Source organism: Dicentrarchus labrax, unplaced genomic scaffold (assembly GCF_905237075.1).
Source record: "Dicentrarchus labrax unplaced genomic scaffold, dlabrax2021, whole genome shotgun sequence".
Lineage (NCBI taxonomy): Eukaryota > Metazoa > Chordata > Actinopteri > Moronidae > Dicentrarchus > Dicentrarchus labrax.
In genome coordinates, this window is record NW_026136707.1 from 20,891,386 (window position 1) to 20,918,729 (window position 27,344).

The 27,344-nt window shown below is 41.1% G+C and overlaps 1 protein-coding gene and 1 long non-coding RNA gene across 2 annotated transcripts in view; one reads left to right on the forward strand and one right to left on the reverse strand.

Moving 5' to 3' along the window:
• The window catches only part of LOC127367153 (uncharacterized), a 60,635-nt gene extending 53,557 nt beyond the window's left edge, over positions 1-7,078 (reverse strand). Inside the window, exons 1-2 of the long non-coding RNA XR_007885443.1 lie at positions 6,992-7,078; positions 6,811-6,884 (exon numbers count right to left, since the gene is read on the reverse strand). This is a non-coding gene — a long non-coding RNA (uncharacterized LOC127367153). The remainder of the gene's footprint in view (positions 1-6,810; positions 6,885-6,991) is intronic.
• A 2,148-nt stretch (positions 7,079-9,226) lies between these two features.
• Positions 9,227-25,680, forward strand: sall3a (spalt-like transcription factor 3a). The gene is made up of 4 exons (XM_051406920.1): positions 9,227-10,752; positions 19,587-22,742; positions 23,093-23,430; positions 24,016-25,680. The coding sequence occupies exons 1-4, from the start codon at positions 10,671-10,673 to the stop codon at positions 24,445-24,447; spliced, it is 4,008 nt and encodes a 1,335-aa protein (XP_051262880.1). The 5' UTR covers positions 9,227-10,670; the 3' UTR covers positions 24,448-25,680.
• Positions 25,681-27,344: the final 1,664 nt, after the last annotated feature.

A 27,344-nucleotide genomic window follows, 5' to 3' on the forward strand; every position in this document is an offset into this window, starting at 1 on the left:
GCTAAACTGAGTGGGAAAATGTTCCATCCCTTGTCTTATCACCATTTTCTTTTTTTTTTTAATCAAGATTATGTTAGTTAAGGGATTTTACAGGATTCCCTCTGCAATTTACTGTAATCTTTAACATAATTTCACCTGCATTTCCCTCTATTATTTGAGACTGGTGCATCAATTACATCTAATACACTAATTACCAATAAATGTATTAATTTGGATAAAATGCTAATTTATCAGATATAGGTCACCAGAACGAGTCACTGAGGCTAAAGTGTGGCAGACGCCATGCACAGACTATCACCAACTGACACCCAAGCTGCTTCAACTGACCCCCCTGCTGAATGTTTATGTGTGAGTCTTCCTGTACATGCCAGGGTGCGGTGCATGTGTGTGTCGGGGATCAGCTCAAAAGAAACACCAACCTCTTGGGCCAGCATTTGCTGTGGCCTTATATCCTGTTGACCTGGGTTAGACAGCAGACAGCCTTGGGACACTTAAATCCAGCCGTAACCCTGAGCAACACGCACATGTCCTGTTAGCTCACATCACAGCTTGACTTTCCAGGGACTAGGGACCCACCGCGGCCTTCAGCCAAAAGCCTGCACAGTCCCTTCATTCTCCTCTTCAGACAGTGTGTATGGTGCTACATAATACTAATGTAGAAAACACATACACAATAGTACGGGACGGGATTTCCTGAGATGCACAAAAGTAAGGAAACGCTAAATGTGAAGCCTGCAGTGCATTTCACATTATGTACTTTCACTATGGTTACTTTAACATAATTTACACAGTAATATAGTGAACATAGTATTAACATTTTAATTCCTATAAATGCATTTGTTTATTTTAGCAGGACAGGAAGCGTGGAAAGATGCAAGTCAACAGATTACATGTCAAACGCATTAGCTCAAAGGAGGATTAAGACAGGATCCTATGTGTCTTATTAATCTTGTGTTAGCCATGCCGATCCTGATGGTCAAACTCTGCCTGTCTGTTTCTATATTTATCTATTTTAATCTCTTTATAAAGCAAAAGGATTCCAATTGCAAATGCCACAAGAGTCAATCCAATTGAAAAACAGTTGGCAGTCCAGTGTTTAACACTTAAAACCTTAAGAAAAGATTACAGAGTGGCCATTGCGTGCATATTCGAGATGCAATGTCTTAAATGCATCACTCTGAAACTATTTGCCTAAGTGTTTCTGTCAGAGTTGTGCAGCAGCCAATTAATTGCAGGTCTTTACTGTATGCCTCAGAGTAGCTCAGAGAATCAGCCACAAACCCCTAGAAGTTAAACAACAGTGTACAGAAGAAACCTGTAACCATGCAGGAGTGCAGATTAGGATAACTACATTCAGGATTAAGAAAAATAGCCTGCACAGTATATTGTATTACAATGGCAAATACACGTTATAAAAATTGAGCTTAATTTGCTGTAATATTTCTTAACTTGTAATCTAACACATGATGTTAGTCCTATCTTCTGTATGCACGGTCGCAGCAGGTGCTGCTGAAGCTTAGCTCATCTCTACAAAGCATGATCGATGGGTATGTTGCCATGTAAACACACTCACAGCCATACCTCCCCTATTGCACGCACACACACACACACACACACACACACACACACACACACACACACACACACACACACACACACACACAAACACACACCTAGCTTGATTTTGAAGGCTCCTTAATCACAACTAAGCAATTGACTGATCAATGACAGATATGAGGAACAGCTGCGGAATGCTAACACGACTGCATTCGCTTTTATCAGTTTCTTTACTTTGGTCCATTTTTATCACAGATTATATTTCTCTCCGTGTTAACAGGCTCTGAGCCAAGCCGAGGTATTAATTAAAATCTAAATACTAAATATTGATTGATACGTTATCAGGGCATAGCAGTTGGTCTGCAGGCTATTGATCCGGCCTGTGATTTATTATCATATTTAAGAAAAATCATTTTGCGTGATTATACGGGGTAATGGATTTTTAGCGAGGGGTGTAATTCTTTTTTTCTTTTTGTATCACGTTTGTTATGTGGAAGGTGGAGCAGATTTCTCAATTGCATTCGGAGATCACTGATATCCTTGGTACTGCACCCCCTTGAGTCCTCCCCCCCGCCATCACCCCACCCTTTCCAGCCCAGCGTGGCCTGTGAGGAGCTAAAGCTTGTGTAAGAGAACGATCCCTGCTCTTGTCATTGGGAATAATGGGTATTGGGATTACCTCTTTAATCACAACAAAGATTAACAGATGGTATGAGAACAGTTATTAGCAAACATCTTGCACTCATCAAATCAATAAGATGATTTGTAATCAGGCTGTCGGTGCAAGTGAAAAGGGAGCCGGGGCTGTTCCCAGTGAAAGATCCTGGCAATCAGAGGCTACTGTGTAGCAATTACCTCTCCACAAAATAGGTGCTCTTCCTCCACTGGCTGGCAGTCCTCCAAAACACACGCCAGACTGATAGCAACATAGGGCATTAACACGGCAAAACACAAAACACTGCATGGGTAACCTTGTATTTGATCAGGTGTTAGGTTGCTCCGTGATTTCATTTCACTTTGTGCCTTTTAATTTGGTGAATCTCGCCATGTACTTGAGGGAAAAAATCTAAATGTTTACACATGCTGTCTCTCACTACAAAAGACTGTGTAGCTCATTAGCGGGTTACCATAAATAAGTCAGTGTAGGGACAAAGAGGGAAGAGCAAAGAGGGAAGAGCATAGAAACTATACAGAGAAGGGTTCACTGTGCAAATATTTCTCCCTGGAGACGGAGACAGAGTGAGGAGGAGAAAGGCTGAAGGACTGTAGTCCTACCGCTGCATCCAGTACTGTAAGTGAAGGAATCTATGTGTAGCAAAAGCCAAAACTCCCCCACAGCAAGCAAGACCTTTGTTTCTTTATCTTAAAACGCCTTCATACAAGCAATATATTGCTAGAACAAAAACCTCACTTTATCCTTCACACACAAGCACACAAAATTCTATTCAGGAAGTCATATTGCACACAGGTGTCTATAAGAATCTGTAAACTTATCCTGTGGTCCATGTATATTTCTGCTTTATTTTAAATGTGCATGTTTTTTTCATAATAAAATCAATTATGTTTCATTTGTTATTATTTTGCTAAATTCTTATCTCACTCAAGCAAAAAATGTTTGCTTATTGAGTCCACAATGAAAATCCAAAACATGATCATGCACCAACTGCTAACCTATTTTATTACGATTATTCGTAATCCACAATAAAAGTCAGAATTGGCCTTTTTTGTTTCATTTAAGGGCAAAACAATACTGTTTTTACACCATCTCAGCTTCAGATACCTGACTAAAAGGTATCAGTTTAACTCTAATTGCTACTCTTAGCGCTCGCGGGCCTTTTGCAATCGACCTCACCTTGTTTGTATTGTTGCATCTTTGTAGTGGGAACAGCGAGATCAAACTGATGCTCTAGAAGATAGCGTTGACTGATAGGAAGCAGTTGTTTTAAGAGCAAACGCAGAAACATACATTTCTGACTTTAGTGAGATGTTGTTTTGGTTAAATCTTAGCTGGCTTTAAATATCTGAGTAACCTTGTAGATACTGAACATTATTGCCTTCATTTTAGTTTTTTTTTGTTATTCTGTCTTTTCTCACATTTCACATCATATACCAGCACGCTCACATGCTCGCACAGGTATTCTTGCACACACACTCACACTTCTAATGGCAATCACTACAGAGGACGCGACCGCAGCTACTTACCGTTTCTTTTATCAGTATGCTAACTTCCACTACATACAATCTATCTATGCCCCTTCTCCTGACACACACACACATACACGTAAACAGACACACACACCTCTACACTGTCAGTAAGGCAGTGTAGATATGCACTTACCAGGATTAAGCAAGGCAAATGGTGCCAAAACAATGACAGTATGAAGTAACTGATGCTGTTTAAATATTCAAAGGCCTCTATTGAACAGACAATGTGGCACACATAGTATCAGTGGGCCACAGATCCCTGCAGCCCACTGGTCTGGCTGTTGGCTGCTTTCAGGAACATGCACAGTGCCCCCCACCACAACTCCAAACAATACACAAGGAGTGCTAGAGCTCCATGTAAATACGGGAAAGGTTCACTGACCCACAGTTACACTGACAGAAGGAATCTAAAATTGCTCTCAAGCACATTTCACCTGTGTTCACTCCTCAGACATTTAATAAAACACACACAGAGGCATTCACACTTGCAATCACATAACTGCAGACAGAGACACATAGGCACCTCTCCCCTCCCACACACACACACATACACACGCACAGTCACTTGTCGAGTGGTTAATATCTTCCCAAGGTCAAACCTGACAAGAAATTCCAATGAGATTAAGTGTCATCAGTGCGACTTTAGCCCCTTTCTGCTCATTGTTCTTGGAAATGGCATTAGAATCACAGATGACCAAGGTCTTGGAGCAGATAAAGCTCTTCCCTTCCTGTGTGGGTCAAGTTGATATGTGAGATATTTGAAACAGGGCCTTCAATTCAAATATCAAATTGAAATAATGTTCTTACATATCTAGGAGGACTAGGCTAATACATTGGTCTGCACAGTTTTAATAAATATCAGATATCAGCTGACGGAATTTTATTTTATTTGCCTTCAATTTTAACATTTTTATCTGTTGATTCTTTATACATGAGTCCCAGAGTTTCTCTGCCATAAATTAAGAGGGGAATTCTTTATTTAAGAGCTGCTAACCTTGTCATAATTTCAGTATCTTGTGATTCACGTATTCACGTGATTTTTCCTGTGTCAGGAAAACAGTATTCTGGACTATAAAAGCAAGAACTCAAGTCTAAATTTTGAGGCACTGTATATACAGTTGACATTTCCACACTTACCATATGCTATATCAAGTTTGCTTTAACCAAATGTAGGCAGATCACATATTTCCCTCTATATGAGGCAGTGTTTCAGTCTGGCAGATAATCGGAGGGTGTTTTGTTTGTAGACTCTTCTAGTGAAGCACTGGCCTTGTCAATGTGTCAGCCAGCATTTGCTGCGCTGCCTTTCACACTGAATTTGACACATAGTCCTTTGGTGGCAGCAATGAGCATTTTGTCATCTCCTTTCGAGTGCCAACTCGATGTCCAATTACACCCCAGCTACTAATTTAATTACAGTAGCAGAAGAAATGAGTTGATTCAATTCATTTCAATTAGGCCTGATTGGACCAGTCAGATCAAATTTTACTCATCTCAGGTACAAGCTGCCTGTCACATTTTATCTCGGCTTGCCTCATTTAAAGCAAGTGCGCAGGTCATGATATGATAGCTGGAAATACATGGTTGAGCTCGCTGATGTCTGATGGAAAAAAAAAAAGAGTATGGAGATCACACAGAATCAAATGCCTCCTAATCTCTCTGATAAATGTAAGAATAAAACACTCTCAGTGCAGGATCACAGCCAGTTGCTAGTTAGTAGAGTCCCAGCTACAATAGTCATTACTTATGCATGATGTCCACAATTATGTATCAAATTGTGTGTGCATGTGTGTGCGTGTGTTTTACATACCCAGCTAATGGATGTGTAGCGCAAAGCAAAGCTAGAAAACATGTCTTATATCATGTCATTCAGACACGCAGCTGCTATAGTTTCACTCAGTGTCTAATAATACTACACACACTTAGAGTGGCTCCCTTCTGAATAGTTTTACTGAAAAGACCCTTAATATGAGACCAAGCACTAAGAAGTAACCCATGCCAACAATAATCTTTATAAAAATAACTTTACTGATCCTATTTTAAAGGATAAAATAATGTTTTCTGGTATTAGATAAAACCCCTGAGGCAGTTTAAGAATATACCAGCATAGAAATAGTATAATAATAAGCTACCACAAGATTATGATTTTTTTTTTTATCACTTTATATTTACTATCTGAACTTTTTGAAAAGACTGTTAAGACTCTACCATAATATATAATTCATATCAGCATAATATTTATAATAACACATAGTAATCCTATAATAGATATTAAAAGAATGTGATGTAATAGTTGAATAAAATAATATAGTAAGATAATAATAAGAAATAATAATAGGAATATGATGATAGATTAGAGGAGAATAAAATATATTTGTGATCATTTCAAACTACCAAATACCGTTGACATAATATCAGGCTCTACAGGAATATTTTGTAACTATTAAGGTGACATAAAATTCCTTATAAGGTCAGTAAAAACAATTAATTTGGCCTGTTAATCTCAACTGAAGTGTTTTACAATAAAAGCATAGAAAGTATGAACTTCACCAAATGTAATACACACACTATGTGAGTATTATAGTCATAAAAGATAAATCAGTGCCAGTAACAACTAATAAGATGACTATAAACCAAATAATAAATCTCAATCTAGCGGGAATATTTTAGGAATACTTGTCCGCAGGGATAGTGTTATTATGATCAGCCAATAGCAGAAAAAAGTTGCATCTCGTCTCTGATTGGTGCAGATAGAAGCCCCATCAGTATGCCATAGGCTGCCCATAGGCTGCTACAGTAGCCTGCGGTGTGTGTAAATGCGTCTTGGCACCAGTTGCGGCGGCGCAAAGACGTCTGATTGGACACTGACGCAAGGGACGCAGTTATTCAGAGTGCACTTTTACCGTCTAATCACATGCTTTACAATCCAAACAGCGGGTATAAAATATCATGTTCTCACATCCTCGTATTTAAAGATATACAACGGATAACTTTACTTGTTATTTTTTACAATGAAGCGACAAGAAAAAACGAGTAAATTCAAAGTACCTCTTGGCGTCTCCCTCACGGTCCGGCCTCCCTTCACGGTATCCGCAGTGAAAGACAGATAAGCTCACGGCAGACTGCAGAGTGTGAGAGAAAAGGGGGAGAGGAGTTCTTACAGAAGTCAGCCGATGCAGTTTATGATGCAGAGAGGGCCAGTATAGAAGCCAAGTAGCCTTTTTCTTACCTTGCGACACAGATCCAGAGGGGGTGAAATGGGTAAAAATGGTTGTTTGGGTGATTACACGTTTCTCCTCTCCCACCCTCCCCTCCTTCCTCCATCGCTCGCCCCCCCACCCCACCCCAGCCCCACCAACCCCATCCCACCCTCCTCCTCCTCCTCCCCTCCAACCCCTCTCCTCCTCCACGAGCAGCGCTCTCCCCTCTCTCGGTGAATAGGGAGAGTGGCCCCGTTTGTAAGAGCCGCTATGGGGGGCTCCAGCTATGCACCAAAAACAGTCCGTCCTTTAAGGTGAAAAGATGCCTCTGAGGCGCATCCGGTGTCAGCTGCATCAGAAAACAAACGTTCATTTTTATACTGTTCCACTGCAGTCAAAATTAAAGAGGTATTTATTTGGTGTTATGGCATCTAGCTTTTTCCAAATCCGTGGCCATGTTAATAGTCCCCCCCCCCGCCGTATTTAGAGTGTGCTAAAATCACCTTTCTGTCAATCCAAAATTTCACACCAAATTAATTACTTGAAGTACAAGCTGTTTGGCAATCCCGATCACACTGGATCTTCCTCCCTCCTTCCCTCCCTCCCTCTCTATGTGTGTGTGTGTGTGTGTGTGTGTGTGTGTGTGTGTAGTCTATACCGGATTAAATGGCACCTCGTCTTAAATGGCACCTTGCCTCGTTTCCCCTCTCCTTTCATCATCAGCAAAATAAAGATTAGGCCTACAGAGGAGATTGTAAAGGCTCGCCCTCAGAGGCGCAGGGATCTTCATTCCTCCGCCTTTGTGATGATATTGATGATGATGATGGCCAAGTGGACAGTTTGATTTTTGTGTGGCGAGCTAGTTATAAAGAATCAATATTATATCAAGCGGGTAACTTTGGTGATAAAGGACTTCAGCCACTCTGGCTATTCATCATAAGTCTGTAGCAAGCAGATAGGTCAAAAGAAATTATATTGCTCTAAAGAGTGTGTCTCCTTATCTCTCAGTACCAGGGGAGTGGAGGACACGCCGATCGATACAGTAGCTGCCGTATACTCCTTGCAATTATCAATAGCTGATTTTGTCTTCCTGGGGCTGAATCTATTAATACCAGATAATAACAGCCTTTTGGACATAACTTCTAGGGGGGATGATGGAAGGAGAAGGAGAGGAAGAAGAAGACGAAGGCAAAAAAAAAGAAAGTTTGTTCACAGGACGACCTTGTTGTCAACAGATTTGTCTCTCATATGAGATGGACACAGGGGAATAGACAAGTCAAACCGACATGAGGGAGAGGGAGGGAAGGAGGGAGGGGGAGCTCTAACTGAGCTCCCCCCCCATTTAACTGAAAAAAGCTCAGGATCCATCGTTACAGTAAAATGGTTTCTAATTTATTTAGAAATTCGCGTTTTATGCGTTGAAACAACTAAACCACCAGATATTTTCAGAAAATTATTTTTAATAACTTGTAATGTTAAAGCACGCAGTTATTTATTTGGAAGAGATCTATGACAAATTATGAAGTTTGTCATACAAAAAACCCCCAAAACTGAATAGCTATAATAACTTTACGTTGATCATAAATCATGTTTATCAATACAAATGACGCATGTTTTTTCCCCCCTTCTTATTTACATGCCAGACGGCCTCGCACATCTTAATCCTTCCAATCCTTTTCCCATTAATGTGACCCCATGCATCCCGGGAATTTAATGCAAATAGAAATTTGCAAAGTAAAGGGTTAACGTGTTTATTCAGTACAACAATGATCTGCCATCAATGCACAACGTCGTTTCTCTTTCCACCTCTGTTCATTTTAAGCATGTGTGAAAAGAGATGGGTAAAAACAAATGTAAGAAAATATTAAGAATTGTATATATGATGTTCTAAAAAGGACATACAGTGTTACGGGACGTTATAAAATAATGTCTTTTATTTTTACAGTAAATCACTAGGGTGTGATTACTGTCAGTATATAACTACATATCCAGTGGTTGCTACCGTGCGTAAAACGTCCATAAACTAGAAATAAAGTTAACATAAAGGCAGGAGGCTGTGATGGAGAGCCTACCGTGGAACCACAAAATCGCCGCTCTCATAAAAAAAAAAAAAAAATACTGCGAGATTAATATGACAGTGTGTTCCTTACAGGCGGCGGCTGGTAGGAGCTGCGAGATATTATATGATGGGAGGTCAAATCTGGGTGTTCACATTGGAGTCTGAGGACGATCCATTGAACAGTAACGTGGTGGTACATCCTAGTGGTGGCTGAAAGCAATGGGCTGAACCTCTGCTTGGGGGTTAACTCTCACACACTGCGCAGTCCCCCACACACACAGAGCCATGCCCAACACCGAGAGACCGACAGTGCTAGTGGGCTGCCAGAAGATAACTTCAAAGTTGGCTTCGACATGAGCCCGCAAGCCGACCGAAGGGAAGACACTGACTGATGCTTTCATTTGGAAAACAAGCAGCGTCTGAGCGTTTGGCCACCAAATATCCAGAAAAGCCACTTTTGGAGAGCGCACCGAAGCGAAGGCGCAGCCGGGAGCTAAAACACGGCGAGAGGAGGAGGACGAGGGGGAACTTCATCGCGATCAGAAACACTGAAGCAACTTGTCTTTTGCGGGACAAATGAGTTTTTGATCACATTGACACTGGTGTTGTAGCCCGAGAGCAGGACTGTCGCTAATCGCTGCGCCGCTTTCTCGGAAGACGCGCGTCAAAGTTTGGAGAGCGGAGCTGCGCCATTATAAAGAAAACCCTGGTAACAATTTATTGTTATTGTCAAGAACTTTACTCGCCCCGTCCACTTCCCGGCTATCGATGTCCGTGTACCAAGTCAAACAGCAGCTACTTTACCGGAAAGATGTCCATCAAGAGAAAAACTCTTGCCTGAAACATCTCAGAGACTGTAAACATCGCTTCATTTGAGTCCAGTTCAGAAGGAGGTGCGTGTTCAGCTCCGGCACACACACACACACACACACACACACACACACACACACACACACACACACACACACACACAAAAGTTACCGAGAGAGAGAAAGTGCGAGAACTGAGCCAAGCTCTCGAGACAGACTTTATGAGAAAGAGGCTTTCTGAAGTTGTGAAGATAAAAGTGGGATCATAAAGGTCAGAGTGATGAAGATGAGAGATACTTCGAGAAGAAACACGGCGGCGAATCCTCCGCAACTGTGAGTCAGTGCGCTTCGTGAAAGGAGGGGGGGGAACGAGCCTGACGTTTCCCTGTTGAAGACCCCCCCGTGAGCCGGGCATAACAAGAGATTTGGTGTGTTGTGCTGTGTTGTTGGGGGAGGCTGGATAGTAAAGAGAAAAGAGACGGATAAAGTCTGAGAGTGAAGCGGCTAATTGCTTAGTCCGTCCCTCATTACCATATCCAATGCGCGTCCGCTGGACTCCAGCCAATCCTCCCCACCTTCACACGGTGCCATTAATCGCGAGGCATTATTCACTATCATAATTATTATACCGACATGCGCAATCCGACGCACAGCAACAGCAGCGGCGGCAGCAACACCGGCTAATTTCAGATTTTTTTTGCCCCTCTCCCTCTCCGCCACCAGACTGTTTGCGAACTTTTCTGCGTGTTGATTCATTCGCTCTTCGCTGATGTATCTGCAAAACGCAGAGACATCTCGGAGCGCAAAAGCAGAAGCATCGCCAGCACCGACGCCAGCAGCATGTCCCGACGCAAGCAAGCCAAGCCGCAGCACCTCAAGTCGGACGAGGATCCCGCACTAGCCGGGGTGGTTTCCGAGCACGGTGAGTGGATCTGATCAGCTGAGGTCTCTTATCCAGGTCTTCTTTCAAACAGACAACTTCCTCCTCACAGCTTTGCCGCTCCACACTATTGCTGTTTTCTTCACTTCACTCTGTTTTAGGAGCTTTTTTAAACCTTTTTTTTTTTTTTTTTTTTTTTTTAAAGCTTGACCTTAAATGAGGATTTATTTGGATTATTGTTGGGTTTCCGATTAGATTCATTTTTTTAAAATATAGATGCAATAATTTGTGACAAATCCAGTGTGATGCAGTTATTAAGTAAGAAAGTGTCTTCAATCCAAAGGGAAGTGATCTCTGATAGAAGTTGTGTGTTTTGTTTTATTCTCAGTTTGACCTGCATGTCTCTCAGGCTGCATGCTGTGTCGGCTGGTGGCTGATAGATGACTTTTAAGATGAATATATCTAATGCATTTATTCATTTACACCAGTTTACACTTGCATCCGTTTTACCGTGTGCTGGAGGCCTTTTTTGAGGGACCCGTTTCAAAAAGAGATTTATTTGAACACTTGCCTGTGTCAGGATATCGGGGCTCTTTTCTTAAATACGCCTTTGAAATCTACAAACAGTTGACTTTGTACGTGCATGCGCGCGCACTAATATACACGCACAAACGTGCATACACACACATTATGAGAAGTTGGAAAAATATTTGACATTTTTCTCTTAGAGCTACAATTCGTAATTGGCGGGTAATGCAGCTGATGTGTATTTTTCATTATATTAAAATGGTAAAAACTGTTCCATTTTATTTTTGGGGGATTTTTATTCTGCGTTAGAGCCTTTTGTCCCTGAGCGCCTGTCTGCTTCTCCGAAGAGCAAAATGCGGATTCTGTTGCAGGTCGAAGCCTTGTTTTGTTATGGAAATGTTTTTGTTTACCCCCCTCACATAAATTTAGCACACTTGATTTGTTCCCTTTTGCTCACAGTGTCGACATGATCGGTTGACAGAGCTCGTCCTCACCATGTGGAGGAAGAAAAAAAAGGCTCATTCATGTTTTATTCTGTACTCAGCCTTTTGCGCAATAAAACGACCATTATAGAGCTAAAGTCACATCTGAAGCCAGGAGTAATGCTGCAGGAATTATAAGAACAACATGACAACTGTGAGAATATTAATTTCTATACCATATAGTGCATACATCATATTGTACCTGATTGTTTTTAAATGTACAATTCTTTTAAATTATAGTATTTCAAATTGATGTATTTTCTAAAGTTATATCTCAATAAATCTAGAAGAAAATCCTATTTTATCTATGAGGAATAAGATCATGTCATTTTTATTTTATATAACTGCACCCTTTACCATTAACAATCCAGTCTTTGTAATTAAAATCACCACTCTTCGAGGTGATTTCTGTGAAAGATCTATTTCTTTTTGGGGTATTGATAAAGCTGCCAACATATCACTGCTTTTATATATACCTCATTATAGGCTCATGTTGGCCAACACACACACACCGAGTCACACTCACACACACACACACACACACTTTGCAAGGCTTCTTTACAATAGAAATGCGTGATGTAATCTCTGGGGAGCAGCTTTGTTTGCATGAGGAAATGTTGGTGTGAGGGGGGAGAATCACACTGATGACTCTTGGTCCTTTTGTCCGGTTCAGTCTGTGGAATTTTTGTCATTTCGGGGGCAATTCATATATTTTAACAAAAACATTGTCTCTGTTTCAATGCTGAGATAACCTCACCCAGATTTTGGTCAGAGATACGAAAACGTCCATCAGGTTGCTCTCCTGTAGGATCATGGAATGAAAAGCGAACTTTTTCTGTCCTAAAATTTACACGCAGGCAGAATTTAATTTAGAAATTATTTTTGCAATTTGTGACACAGAAAACGTTCTAAAGATGGATCCACCAAGAGAGGACATAAGTGTAGAATTGGAAAAAAAAATCCATACACTCTGGATTCTGTTCCCCATTTTAACACATACTGTCCTATGTGGATGTGTAACTATAAAATAAAATCACACACACACACACACACACACACACACACACAGACTGGGTTGTGGGTAACCTATAGCATCTACGCCATTGTGCTTAAGACTGGAAGTGGCCGTGGAATGTTCTTGCCTGTCCTCACTGGAGCACTATACTGGCTCGCTTGTTTCCAGGACAGACGTTGCAGCGAAACAATCCCAAGCCTTTGGCAGAACACAGTGAGCCCATACACACTTAGATAAACCTAATAATACCATGTCTCATCCAAAGCTACCTTACAGGCGAGCTACAAATGTCAGACTGGCAGTGTATCATTGCAGCATGATCAGATTCTCCGCTGCCTATTGCCGTGGTGCAGCTTGTGACGACACTATTGATCGCTGGCCTTGACAAATCATTGCATATAATGTCGGAGGAATTCAAAAGTTCCAATTGTCAGTCGCTGCTCAATTTAGACTGTAAATCCATACACGTTGGGCTAGTAGGGAAGAGAAAGTCAAGCATTCAAGCGGTGTTCAAATCATGCTCAAGGACACACACTCTGTCCGTAGCGTATTTCAAGAAAATAGCCATCAAACAAGAAAATAGGCACAAGATTAATGAGCTTAGGTATAAATTTCACCTTGGCTGTTCATTTTTTCCAAACCCTCAATTTGATCAGGACTCTTTTTGTGTGAATTTCTCTCACTGCTGCCCACTGCAGCTCAGTGAGGACCTCTTTAATGTGCTGCATCCCTGAAAAGATGAAAAACTGAAATCAAGTGCCAACAAGCCCTTGTCTGGCATATCCTCTCCCCCTCAGGCCTTCCGGGCACTTGCCCCCTGGGGGCATGGGGGGTTGTGTCTGTGTGTTAGGATGGGGAGACGAGGGAGGGGGGGGTCTGCTTAGGAGTGCTTTTATAAAGCTTGCTGACTTAACCTTTGTCTAGCCCCGGCCAGCCAGGTCCTGCCGCTAGATGTCAAGCTCCTTGTACAATTAGAACATGTGTGCCGTTGACCTTGGCAGCACAGCTTACTCGTGTCCTAGAAAGTGTGAACAGGGACAGGCTTTTCATCTCACCACGCTTCCTCTGCATCCAGTGTCTCTGAAGGTGTGCATGTGGAATGTGTGGGAGGCAGTGGCGTACATATTGCATATGAGTACACTTGTGCCTACTCCTATTTAGAGGAATCTCCAAAGGTAAATTTACCCAGCTGTGGACCGAGACGTACAGGATTCATTTCAACCAAGAAGAGTGCATTTTCCCAATATTATTGGTCGTAAAAATAATATTTTCTACATTTTAGCAGACATCCCAGGAAAGACATGTTGGTCACTGAACAGGTGGATGACTACAAATGGTGGTTTCAGTTTTCATTTTTGATGCTTTATACACACACACATATTCACATTTATTCAATATCAAAATCTTTAATAATAATCTGTGTTTATTTTCAAACACAGTCCCAATGTTTAAACTTTTTTCCTTTCTCTACGACATAGCGTTTGAGGCAGGAATGTTCATAGTTATGAGGTTCAAAAAATATAATATAGTGAGGAAATCCCTGCTGACAGTACCAACATGGTTCCCCTGCAGTGGGGCTTTGTTTGGCTTTTGTTTTAATCCCCTCTCACCATTGGGTGCAGGCCTCAGGACCACCCACATAGTTGTGCCAAAGATGTATTCAAGAAAGCACTCAAATATGGCTTTGTCTTAATTACTACTCAGCACTGAAAACACACACGAACAAGTAAGATCCTGATTGAGAGGAAGAACTAGACAGGAGAGAGTTGGACTCTTTAACCTTAGACTAAGCAGCAGATTTTGGGAGATTTAAGAGAAAGCTCGCAAGCCATCAGTTGAAAAGGTAAATCGTTTTCATTAGTGGTTTTTCTTTAGATGGCTTTGTTTGTGTTTGTTTAAATGGTTTTAGGACTGATTTGTTCAGTAAGGAAGAGTCACGAACGAAGAGTTTGACAGCTGAGATGTTTCGGTTTGTCACTGACGGAGCTTTGTTTTGTGGGTGTAAAAAGCGAAACAGTTTTCCTACGTGAAAATTTGCATCTAACCATCTAAATTTAAAAGAAGCTGACGCAGAAATCCCCATGTAAAAAGACAGAATCTCTTAAATATGTCTTCGGCCTGCTGAAGATGAGCGTCCATTAGATCCTAAAGCCTCCTCCTCTTCTCAAGCCAGAGACAGAGAGCCATCTTGACGGGTGACACAGTCTTCTGGACAGAGTGCCGTCATTGAATACTGTATTGCAAATGCTTACACAAACAAATCGTTAATGTTTTGGCTGCTCCACATCTGCAGGCAATGACAAAGGCCTCTCTGTTAGTGCAGATATGACTGTACCACTCTGCAGTAGGGCTGACCAGGCCGATGACACACACACACACACACACACACAGCTGTGCTGAGGACGCTCGAGCCTCTGCAGGTCTGAGGATGCATGGTATCGTTCGAGGAGATGCTTTATGTGGTTCTGACCACAGAGACATTACTGTCCAGGAAGCGTGCAAAAGCAGAAAGATATCCTTCTTTAAGGATCTGCTGGTTTAAGAAATACATGCAAATAATGATGTATACAATTATTGGAATTAATGCAATGCCGAAACAATATGGCAGACAGATTGAGTATTATAAAAGTATATAAAAACTTGTATTAACACTTCAAAAAAGTTTGTGATCAAAGCAAAATCAGAATTTTCTTCTTCTGTGTGCTGAACGATCCAGTGCTGACAGATAAATTACCAAATTAAAATGCAGCAACATGCACACATCAATCAAAACATCTGTCTATCAGATTAATTTAAATATAGAATAACGTAAAAATTCATGACTTTTATCATTTTATTCTTACAGAACATAGTGATGGATGTGTGATCGAAGAATACAATGGAAAAATGTAATTAGCACAAGTATTCCAACATTGCAGAACCCAGCAGGCCTTTTTTTCACCCTCCCCTCCCAACTTGGGCAGGACTTACAGTGATACATCCCTCTTTAAGGGTTCTAAGCTATCCTCAGATGCTTAAGAAGAATGCATTTTAAAGGGGCAGAAGGAGGGGCGGTTCTAGTAAGGCTGCAAGTGCAGGCACTTTTTGGAGATGACTATTCTTACTGTCTGTAATAACGTAAAAGAAATACAAAATATCACATTTTTACAAAGAGGTTTTAAGTTGAAAATAATTTGAATTTAGGATACAGTACACTTGAAATGAACCCCTTTTAAATGAAATACCAATGACTTTAGCTTATGTTACCAGTGTCATTGTCTGTGTGTGTGTGTGTGTGTGTGTGTGTGTGTGTGTGTGTGTGTGTGTGTGTGTTTTGTGTTCATTAAGTGAATCTGGAAATTGTTAAGAATGGGTGAATTAGTAATTGCTCAATGCTTCGCTCAATGCTCAGCTCTGTGGCTTTCACAGAATCAGTGGAAAGCATGAATACCTCATCTGATATAATATGTCAGATTAGCGGTTTCAGTTAGCATGCCAAAGATTGCTGAGCATGATAGCGGACACACAGATTCAATGTCTACAATCCCCCTATTGACTGCGTTCAGCTTAATATTTGCATCTGAGTAAATGAAGACTCTTAAAGGAATGAGAAACGGATTGGATTTTTTTTCATCCTTTTCTTTCTCATGCTATAGGAAAATCAATACCCCCTGAACACACACACACACACACACACACACACACACACACACACACACACACACACACACACACACACACACACACACACATATACACACACACACACTCTTTTTCACTGTCTTGCAAACACATAACCACAAAATGTCGCCTTCACACAGCTGCACAGCACAATGCTACCCCACTGTTTCAGAGTGATTGTGAATGCAAATGGGATTATTTTGATATCGTGAGCATGGACAGTGTTATAATATTTCTAACAAACGCATACAAATAATAAAGTGGCACACCACTGTGGCTACTGTTCTAATATTGAGCAAAATCCCACCTAAATTTTGTATCTTAAATATTTTTTAATGTGACAGTGTGCACATTTTTTTATGAGTCTATGAGCTATTAAGGGTGTAGAATTGAATTTAAAAAAAATAAATCTTCACGATATTCCCTTAATTGATGATTTGCTACAAAAAAGGACATTTTCAAATGAAAGCAGGAATTTTAAAATTAAGTTCACAAAATGAATTTTAAAGTAGGAAAAATAATTTCTCTTTTTTAGATCAGAAAAATATAGTTCTTCACTGGGTAAATTTGACAAGGAAGGCCTGTGCAAGCACACTTATACACACTCTAGACAGGTATTCTTTAGTGACAGCAGAAAGCATGTGTATGTGTGTATATGTGTATATATGTTTTTGCCGTTTATCTCCATACATATGCACTTAATTTGTGTTCCTTGTGTGTCTACGTATGCATGTGAAAAAAACGTGTCAGTGTGTGTGAGGTCAGAGGCATACAAAGGCCCCCACTTGTAATTGTATGAATGAATAAAAGAGATTGACAGTAATACCATTCTAATAACTAATCAGCTCAACACAATGCCTACTCATTTGCGTTGACCTTTCAACCCTCAATTATGGAAATTAGTTCTTCTGTCCGCTGCTGGGCTAAGGAGATTTTTAGCCTGCTGTCACGTGTCGCTGACGTTTCCACTCACTTGCTCCTTTTCACTTCTCAGTTTTTGCTTAGGATTCGAACCTTTTAATGATGGTACATAATAGAAATTCCCGAAAATGATCAGTGCTATTTTGTTTTAATGGAATGGAGTTATTTGCTGGAAAATCAAGTAGGAAGGTGCCACTGATATTCCTAAAGTATAAATAATGCACAACCCAAAATAAAAATGTGCAGGATTTTACATTTTATTTTCCTTCATTTTTTAAATTTAATTTAACATGGCAATGATTAAGTAAAATAATATCTTGTTTTTTCAGCCCTGCCCCCAGTGAGGATGAGAACACCGAGCCTGTCCAAAGCCTTTCTGTTGATAATTAATTAAGTTACAGACATCAGACCTTGATAGCTCATGCCCCCCTTGGACAGAAATTACAGGAGGAGTGATGAATTTCTTTACTAATGAGTCACTGTAATTGGCACAAATGCTTCATGTCTGCGTCACCATGGCTCGCTCCATTTTAACCTTTGAAATGAGTGTAAGCACTGTATGAATCTCATGAATACTCACTTATAAAGCATATTAAAAGACATTTAATGTTGAGTAAACATGTGCCGTCTGTAATGTGCAGAGTTTTTAGAGGTTACGTCGCTCTCCACATGTCTTTTTATCTCTTGCATTCATAGCTGGCTGTTAAGCCTATTGGGTGAGCTACACTCATACGATTAGTGGAAGAAAAATTAGCATAAATGTAATCAATTACTTACTTTATTCTGGAATGTTTGTGTGTGTGTGTTTATGTGTGTTTAGATTTACAGTCTTATACATATCGTACAAGTAATTATAAACCCATTTTTCTGCTCTTTTAGTAGCTATGAGCCCCCTTTTTTAAAAATAATTATTAACTCACCTAAGAACTATCAACTTAACTATGTTTTATAGCAGCTAGTTTAGAGTTTTGTGTAATAAATCACTTTTATTTGCAAAAATGCCTATTAAATTGTCATAACATTTTTTTTATAGTTTAAAGTGTATATAAAATGGTTTAATTTGTAGATAAATAATTATATTGCCAGATATATGCTGGATCTTTGAGTGTAAACTGAAATAAAATACATGCAGGATGCTGTGGCGGTGATTGAGCACACTTCCTACTCGTAATGAGAGGGAAATATGTATACGGCCACGAACAACGTATATACACACACAGAGTATAACTATGCTTAAACACAAAAAATAAACATACAAGGGAGGCCATTTTACATGGTTTTGATCAGGTGTGAATTAGGTTCATGTTCAGAGCTTACGGCTGGCTTGTTTGACTCTTGATGGTTGCATGTGGAAGAGGAAGTGGCTTCCTACAACTGTGATTAAACATGTGTAACTAATCAGAGACTTTGCTGCCATGGCACTACTATGTAATTTGTAGTCTTATTTCAGAGACCATGGGAGAGGGAGAAAGAGACAGACAGAGAGAGAAAGTAACTCTTGGTATTTCTTAACTGAAAGAGAATGCTTTGTATTTCAAAACATAAAGAAAATAATTTTAAATTATTGATATTTACATTTTGGTTGTACTTATTTTAAATGCTCTAATTTAACAGTGAATAGTGCAGGAAATGTATAAGAGCTATAGATTCAATAGATCTCTGCACTTACTTTTGACAACACCATTTTCCTGACCTCATAACAAAAGAGAGAGATTCCAGTATAGAGTCCCTTGCTTAGCTCCAAGGCTAAAGTATTACCTTTGCAATGCTAACTGAAAAGGCCCAGGCATTTGAAATTCAGGTGGAAATGACTGGGCTTGATAGCAGAGGGGAATCCTAATAGGGCCATCAAAGTCCTGATTTGTACCCAACAGATGAGGCAGCTGTGAATTGTATGAAATATTGGAAATCAATAGGTTCTATGGAATTTCATTAAGCGGCAGTATCCACAATTGATAGGCCCTCATAATTTGATGGATTGCACAAAGAAAATTATTAGCTGGCTCTATGGAGAGGGTGTGAATGCACAAACCTGGGTCTTGAGAATTGGTGAACTAGGGCAATTTGTTCAGAGTAAAAAAATAAAAAGAATATTGATTTTGGTTATGTTAAAAGAGAGAAAAAAAATCAAAGGTTAAATCTTTGCAGCACTGCACTGCAAAATATGTGTGGATTCTTTATTGATTATTTATTCATTAATTCTTCTTTTTTTGTTCCCTCCTCCCTCTCCTTTCCCCCTTCACTCCCCTGACCCCCTCCACTCCCTTTAGCCCGAGGTGATGTGCTGGATGATGCAGACAGCGGGAATGAGAGCCGCAGTGGCAGTGAGGAGACTCATGTATGTGAGAAGTGTTGCGCTGAGTTTTTCAAGTGGTCAGACTTCTGTGAACATTTAAAGAACTGCACCAAAAACCCCCTGGTGCTCATAGTGAATGACAATGAGGACACACCTAACCCCTCCCAAGAGTACCCTACAGAGCCCTCCCCTGTCCCCAGTTGCTCTAGTGAGCAGGCTGACAGTGAGGACCCCAGGGAGGGCAACCACAGTCCTGCTGGCGAGGGGGATGACATCCCAGAGACAGCAACCTTAAATGGGGTCAATGTTATAGAGAAGGAGGACGAGCAGATGGAGCTAGAGCTTTCTCCTGAAAAAAATATGGATCTTGAAGAGAGAGATATGACATCCCCTGAGCCAGATGGCTCTCTACCTCAGCTCGACGATGTTGTCCCCTCCACTGTCACAAACTACGCCATGCCAAGCACCAATGTTACCTTGGAGACTCTACATGGCACCCGGGTTGCGGTTGCCCAGTTTTCACAGAGTGTAAGGGCAGCAGCAGGCAGTGGGGTTTCCACCATGGCTATTCCCATGATCCTGGACCAACTGATGGCCCTCCAGCAGCAGCAGATACACCAGCTGCAGCTGATAGAACAGATACGCAGTCAGGTGGCTCTGATGAACAGGCAGTCTGCCTCACAGCCTGCTCTCAACCACCTTCACAGCAATGCTGCTGGAAACCAGGGGTCTATATCCTCCTGTGTCCCTCCTGTTGCAAGTCAGCTTCAACTACACAACTTCATCACTCCCCCTGTCCATCAGCTGCCTGTTAGGTTGCCGGCTACTCTCAATGGTCAAGGACCTTCACCCCTGACCTCAGCAATAGAGGGTCCTCTCTCTCAAACGCCACAAAGTGGCAGTCAGCAGTCTAACTCTTCAATCCCGAGCACATCCTCAAATAACTCGGTGTTTCCCCCACCCAGTGGTACTGGATTGTCATCTTTACTTCCCTCCTGCTCATCCTCAGTCACAAACAACAACATTAGCACTAGTAGTAGTGTAACAGGAAGTGGTGGCATCAGCAGCAGCTCAGCTCTTCCCAGGAACTCCAGCACTCCTCCCTCACTCAGCCACAGTAGCCTCCTGAGCTCTGCCTCCAGTTTACCACTGATACCTCACAGCTCATCCAGCAGCGTTATCTTCCCGAACCCACTGGCCAGCATAGCAGCCACAGCCAATGCGCTCGACCCCCTCTCTGCTCTGATGAAGCACCGCAAGGGGAAGCCCCCAAATGTGTCTGTGTTTGACACTAAGCCCAGCTCCGAGGACCCCTTCTTCAAGCATAAGTGTCGGTTCTGTGCCAAGGTGTTTGGCAGTGACAGCGCCCTACAGATCCACCTGCGTTCCCACACTGGAGAGAGGCCCTACAAATGCAACATATGTGGCAACCGTTTCTCCACCAAGGGAAATCTGAAAGTTCACTTCCAGAGGCACAAAGAGAAATACCCACATATTCAGATGAACCCCTACCCTGTGCCAGAGTACCTGGACAACGTGCCCACAAGCTCAGGCATCCCGTATGGAATGTCTTTGCCCCCAGAAAAACCAGTAACCACATGGCTAGACAGCAAACCTGTTCTCCCCACAGTTCCCACCTCAGTTGGGCTCCAGCTGCCTCCCACATTGCCGAGTATGATGGGAGGTTTTGGCGAGTCTCCAAGCCTCACTCCACTCAACAGGTCCCCTCAAAGGCCATCTCCACCATCAAGCGAGTGTGCATCTTTGTCCCCTAATATCATCACTGATTCTGGCATGACCACTACTTCGCCCTCCCCAAAACCCAGCCTAGGGAGTGATGCACCTCCTCTCTTGAAACCTGAAGGTGTTCTCCTGCCCCCAAACTGTTCTACTAGGCCAGGAGAGAACACCACCACCACAACCACAGTAACTCAAGTGGTACTTTCCTCTGCGCTCACCTCCACCACATCGTCCAGCAGTGGCCAGGTCACTGAACCCATCACTAGCCCCAACTCTGTTTCTAACCCTGTCTCCCATCCTGTCCTTCCCATGCTCTCAGACCAGTTTAAGGCCAAGTTTCCTTTTGGAGGCCTCCTAGACTCTATGCAAACCTCAGAGACATCAAAGTTGCAGCAGCTTGTTGAGAATATTGACAAGAAGATGACCGACCCAAACCAGTGTGTCATCTGTCATCGTGTTCTGAGCTGCCAGAGTGCTCTCAAGATGCATTACCGCATCCACACTGGTGAGAGGCCTTTCAAATGCAAGATATGTGGGCGGGCATTCACCACCAAGGGAAATCTGAAAACACACTTTGGTGTTCACAGATCCAAACCCCCACTTCGAGTCCAGCACTCCTGCCCTATATGTCAGAAGAAGTTCACCAATGCTGTTGTCTTGCAGCAGCACATTCGTATGCACATGGGAGGGCACATTCCCAACACCCCAGTCCCTGAAAGCTTGCAGGAGATGGACACTGACCTCTCCTATGACGAGAAGAGCTTAGATGCGATGAGTAATTATGATGATGACCTTCTGGATGAAATGGAGCAGGCTATGGAAGATGAAGCTGACTTAAAAGAGCTAGAAATGGACCCATCTAAACCTTATTCACCTGGGAGCTCCCCACCGACTTCCATCATTTCCAGCATTGCAGCAATGGAGAACCAGATGAAGATGATCGACTCCACTGCCAACATGACCCGCGCATTTGGTCAAAAGCTTTCGCAGAATGGCAGCAGCTTTGGAGGAGAGACTGATTGTTTTGCCACTGATTCCCTGTCTGTCGTGGGGGATGCTGAAGGTCAAAGCTTGGGGAGCCCTGCTTTGTCTGAGTCCTCTGGCTCTATGCAGCATTTGTCCCCAGCTCACAGCCATTCTGAGATCCAGCTATCCAAGTCCCCAGCTACACTCAACCATAATAACAACAGCAGTGCCATGACAGCAGAGGAGGGCCAGGAAAACAATACAGCTGGCTTGGCAACAGTGAAGTCGGAAAAATCAGAGACCCCATCTCCGCTTTCTGCAACTGAAGGCACCGGGGCCCTTGACCTGACTGCCACTCAACCTGGCAGGCACTTTATCAAGGAGGAAAGCCACTTCAGCATGCTGTTTCTAAATAGAGATCGAGGTGTGTATGTGCAAAATCAACAAACAAATTATTTATTATATACATATTTAATGTGAAGTTATTACTAAAAATAATGTACCCACAATGACAATATCTACTCAGTATAAATATAAAAGATGATATGATTGGATATGATATATTGATAGCTAGAAAAGGAGTAAATAGAGTTAGTACAGTGTTATTCACACATTTTATGAATTATTAAATACACAAAACACGTCTTATTAGCCTTAGTTTTCAAGTCTGACAAATTCAAGCAGCTACCTTGTAGCCATATGGGGTTCTGTTTGCAAATCCTTTCCACTTTTAATTTTAGCTTACTAATATCAATTTGACCTCTTCTTTTTCAGGGCTGAGCACTCCTAATTTGGCTAGTACTGCATCAAACATGATCAAAATGGAAATGAATGGACATGGGAAGTCAGTGTCTCTGAGCGACAACTCTCACCTGCCTGTGGGTATCCAGGTTCCTGCTGCAGCGCCCCAAACCACCATGAGCCCCAGCATCAACCCCATGTTGGCACCCCCACCTCCACGACGCACTCCTAAGCAGCACAACTGCCACTCATGTGGGAAGAATTTTTCCTCAGCCAGTGCTCTGCAGATCCATGAGCGCACACACACTGGGGAAAAACCTTTTGCCTGCTCTATTTGTGGAAGGGCTTTCACCACAAAAGGCAATCTGAAGGTATGAGCCAGTTTAAGATAGCATCAATGAGAATTTTATATAAATGGGGTCATTCCAATTGCAGATTCACACCATGTAATGTGTCATCACATTGTTTGCTCAATAGATTTAATGATTGATGGCATTTTATGAATTATGAATCATGAAATTTTAGATTTATACTACCAGCATGCATTTGAAGTCAGACCATTTCAGATATAACAAATACTTGTATTTACATGTAAAAGGCCTCAAAATTTAAAAATTTAATTTCTACTAACATATCTCTTAATATTATTTGAACAACTCAGCAGAGGCTGAAATGTTGCTGCTACCTTAATTGTTTTGTGATATCTGTTTCATTGCCTATTATCAATTTCCAACACTTTCCAAATGCACTCTAATATACATTTTTTGTGTATCACAAAATCATAAAAAAAATGTATGCCTATTTGTTTTTATGCTGAATTTTGGCCTTTCCCCTTCTATTCTTGTCAATAAAGTCTTTGTTTACATGTAGTATTTGCTTGGATGTATGTAGGATTTGTGACTTACAATGACACACGTGACACATGATGTTTCTTTTTACTGTCTTGCTAATTTTAGGTTCACATGGGAACACACATGTGGAACAACGCTCCAGCCCGAAGGGGTCGCCGACTGTCCGTGGAGAATCCCATGGCCCTGCTGGGCGGGGATGCCATGAAGTTCAGCGAGATGTTCCAGAAGGATCTGGCGGCTCGGGCCATGAACGTTGACCCGGGCTTCTGGAACCAGTACGCAGCCGCCATCACCAATGGGCTGGCCATGAAGAACAATGAGATCTCTGTGATCCAGAATGGAGGCATCACCCAGCTGCCTGTCAGCCTCGGCGGTGCAGGAATCACTTCGTTGGGAGCCATGCCGGGAGGAATGGACCGTGTTCACACTGGCAGCAGTCCTCCCATGACGGGTATGGAGAAGGCTGGTCTGGATGTCGGGGCCAGCCGCCCCTTCTCCAGATTTATGGAGGAGAACAAAGAGATTGGGATCAATTAAAAAGACTTTTCTGTATTATTCCAAGGTAGGCATTTGGCAAAGACAAAGAGTCTAACAACAAGGAAAGAAAAACTGCTGATCCAGTCTGAACTCATGCGTACTATATTATGTACAGATTAAATATTTTTTGTTTGGTTTTGGAAATATAGTATTTAGTATTGATTAGAGGTCTTTGCCTTTCACCCATTCCCTCCTCACTTGATATTTCGCCTATACGAAGAATACTTTGTCTCTTGTTTGAGAATATGTCGTCTTGCAAGATTTGCATGGTACTTATTGGTTTTTATCAGTATGTTTGACTGCTTTTATGAATTCCTTTGAAAACCAGGATCCTGCCTCAGTTACGATGGGCAAGCATCTTGTCTGGACAGGACTAAAACAGAAAAGAACAGAGATTTGTTAAAAGACAGTCTGGCCTTTGTCTGGCTACCTTGTTTATGATTGCTCTTTTAAATATAAAAGGGCCATGGATAGACTGAAGAAAAGTCTGAAGTATAGTGTTTCTGTGCTCGCCTGATATTTTTTTTCTCATGAACTAGAAAACTTGAAAAAAATAATGTTTGAACTATTTTAATCTTTACATTTAGTCTCCCAGCATTGTCTTATAATATTGTCCTGTGTCTTTAGTATTTATGATATTGACAAAAAAGCGGGTATACAAAAATATATTTAATGGCCCAAGCATTTTATTGATTCATTTTTTTTCTAAACTGCAGGCTTCACTGATGAATATCTCTTTCAATAAAGACAATATGTCGTTTGAGTTGAACAACAGAGAAAATGGTAGGTTTTATTTGGATATCTGTTGAGACTATGTGTATCTTGTTACACAGTGAAGAGGCTAGAGATATCCGAAGCTGCTATGACCACAACCCTGCTTTTAACCTTTGTAAAAAGAAAAAAGAAGTGATCCTTTTGAAGAAATATCTATGTATAGAAATACAGACAAATCTAAAACAGGTATGCATATTTTGTATCACATAAAAATAGACATCATGAGTTGAGAGTATTTGTCATGTTTGTGAATGCACTTTTTAAAAACAAGACGTTTTGTCTGTGAGTTACCGTTAACCTTTTGACTGAGCTATCTATCACATGCTGTTTTCATTGTTTTCAGCGTACCTACTCCTACAATTTGCAGAGTCGGTTCTCTGTTATTGCATCTGTGCTACTTGTCAGAGTGCAAACTCATCACTCAATCAAAACCTTCTTAAATAAAAAAAAGAGAACAGGTGTGTGTTTGAATCGCTTCCTTATCTGCACCATGTCTTCTCCTTCTCTGTCACCCTTTTATTTCCATAAATTAAAATTGCAATACCAGATACATATGATCAAATCAATGACAAGGTCTCCTTATTAACACTATCATTATTATTGTTATTTAAATTTCTCTGAATCCTTTTTTTCACTCATGCATATTATTATTCAATATGTTGGAGCTGAAAGGATTATGGTAGAAGGATATATGTTTTTTTGTTTTGTTTGTGTGTGTAGTGTGGGCCTAACTGACCAGCAGGGCATCTAGTATCTAAAGTAATAATAAAAAAAAAAGTATTATTATGCAAATTGTTCTAAAATCATTCACATTTGAATCTATGCAAACACCTTTTTTTATTTGGCATTCTACTATTAAATTCACTAATAAATTAAAAGTTACCTTTAAAAAAACCAACTGGTTTTGCTTCCTAGATCCTCAAAAATCATGGCCTGTTTATTCTCATTAAAGAAATATGCCTTCTTTTTTGGGACACATTTTTGAGCACAGTTCCCAGACATTTTATGGTATGCATTGCATTGAGCTTTATGCATTTGTGAAGAAAAGATTGTTGAATAACTCGTATTTAGTTTGGATTATTACTGTGTGTGTGTGTGTGTGTGTGTGGGTGTGTGTGTGTTCTCCTGTCTAGATCAACACAAACATTTGAAAAAGTAATCACACAATTGGACCTGAAGATATGTTGTCTTTCTTTACATCCTGGAAATCCACTAATCTGTACATGTAATTAAACCATCAGAACCATAATAATATATTCATTAGTTAGACACACACAAAAAAATATTTGCAAGATTTCTAATAATTTGCAATGAAACCACAAAATGCTGTATCGTGAAATCTAATTGTTTTCCTGATGAGGTTATCCCAGGCAAAAGCAGTTATCCTTTGTGGAATTTATTTATTAAATCTATAACAAACATAAAAACTAAAACTAACTCGGCTATATTTTATACATTTGGTGTGTGGAGAGAATCATAATCTTGATAATGGTTTTCACATTACAATACTACATAATATGACTACATTATAAATCTTTTTGCCCAAGAGTGTGCCAAGGCATTTCACTTCATAAGTAAGATGTCTTCCTGCTGCTGTGGCAATATAAACATGTGAGACAGTGCTGTGTCAGTCGCATATGCCATGTGGGATTCAGTGAAATCATCGTGTGTGTGTGTGTGTGTGTGTGTGTGTGTGTGTGTGTGTCTGCACGTGCGCATGTGTGTGTGTGAGTGTTAACAGTAAAGCTATGGTGGCCTCCTCCCTCTGGTGCAGTACACAAGACACATGGTCCACATGTGTGCGAACACACACACAATCTCAAACTCCCACACAAATACCCATGTTCTCACTTTCTCGAACATAAAAAAGACAAGTCAGAATTACATCAAATATTCTTAGAGACGGAGAAAATAAAAAGTCCCTGCTGTGAACGCCGTGCAGCCACATCAGGTGCAAGATGAAAGTTAATGGTAACTTTAATCACTGAGAACAAAAGAGTTTTTCCATGCTTATCTGTGGCCATTGGACTGGCAGATGTGATTCGCATGACTATAGCTTTGATCCTGAATTCCTCACTATATAAAGTAAGATAACCATGACTTTAAAGTCATTTTCATGTCAG

Bases quoted from the DNA above. Each gene is read 5' to 3' on its own strand.
- sall3a (XM_051406920.1), top strand. From the start codon at position 10,671: ATGTCCCGACGCAAGCAAGCCAAGCCGCAGCACCTCAAGTCGGACGAG. The intron at 22,743-23,092 runs GTGTGTATGTGC...CTTCTTTTTCAG, and splicing joins GTTTCTAAATAGAGATCGAG to GGCTGAGCACTCCTAATTTG. The intron at 23,431-24,015 runs GTATGAGCCAGT...TGCTAATTTTAG, and splicing joins CCACAAAAGGCAATCTGAAG to GTTCACATGGGAACACACAT.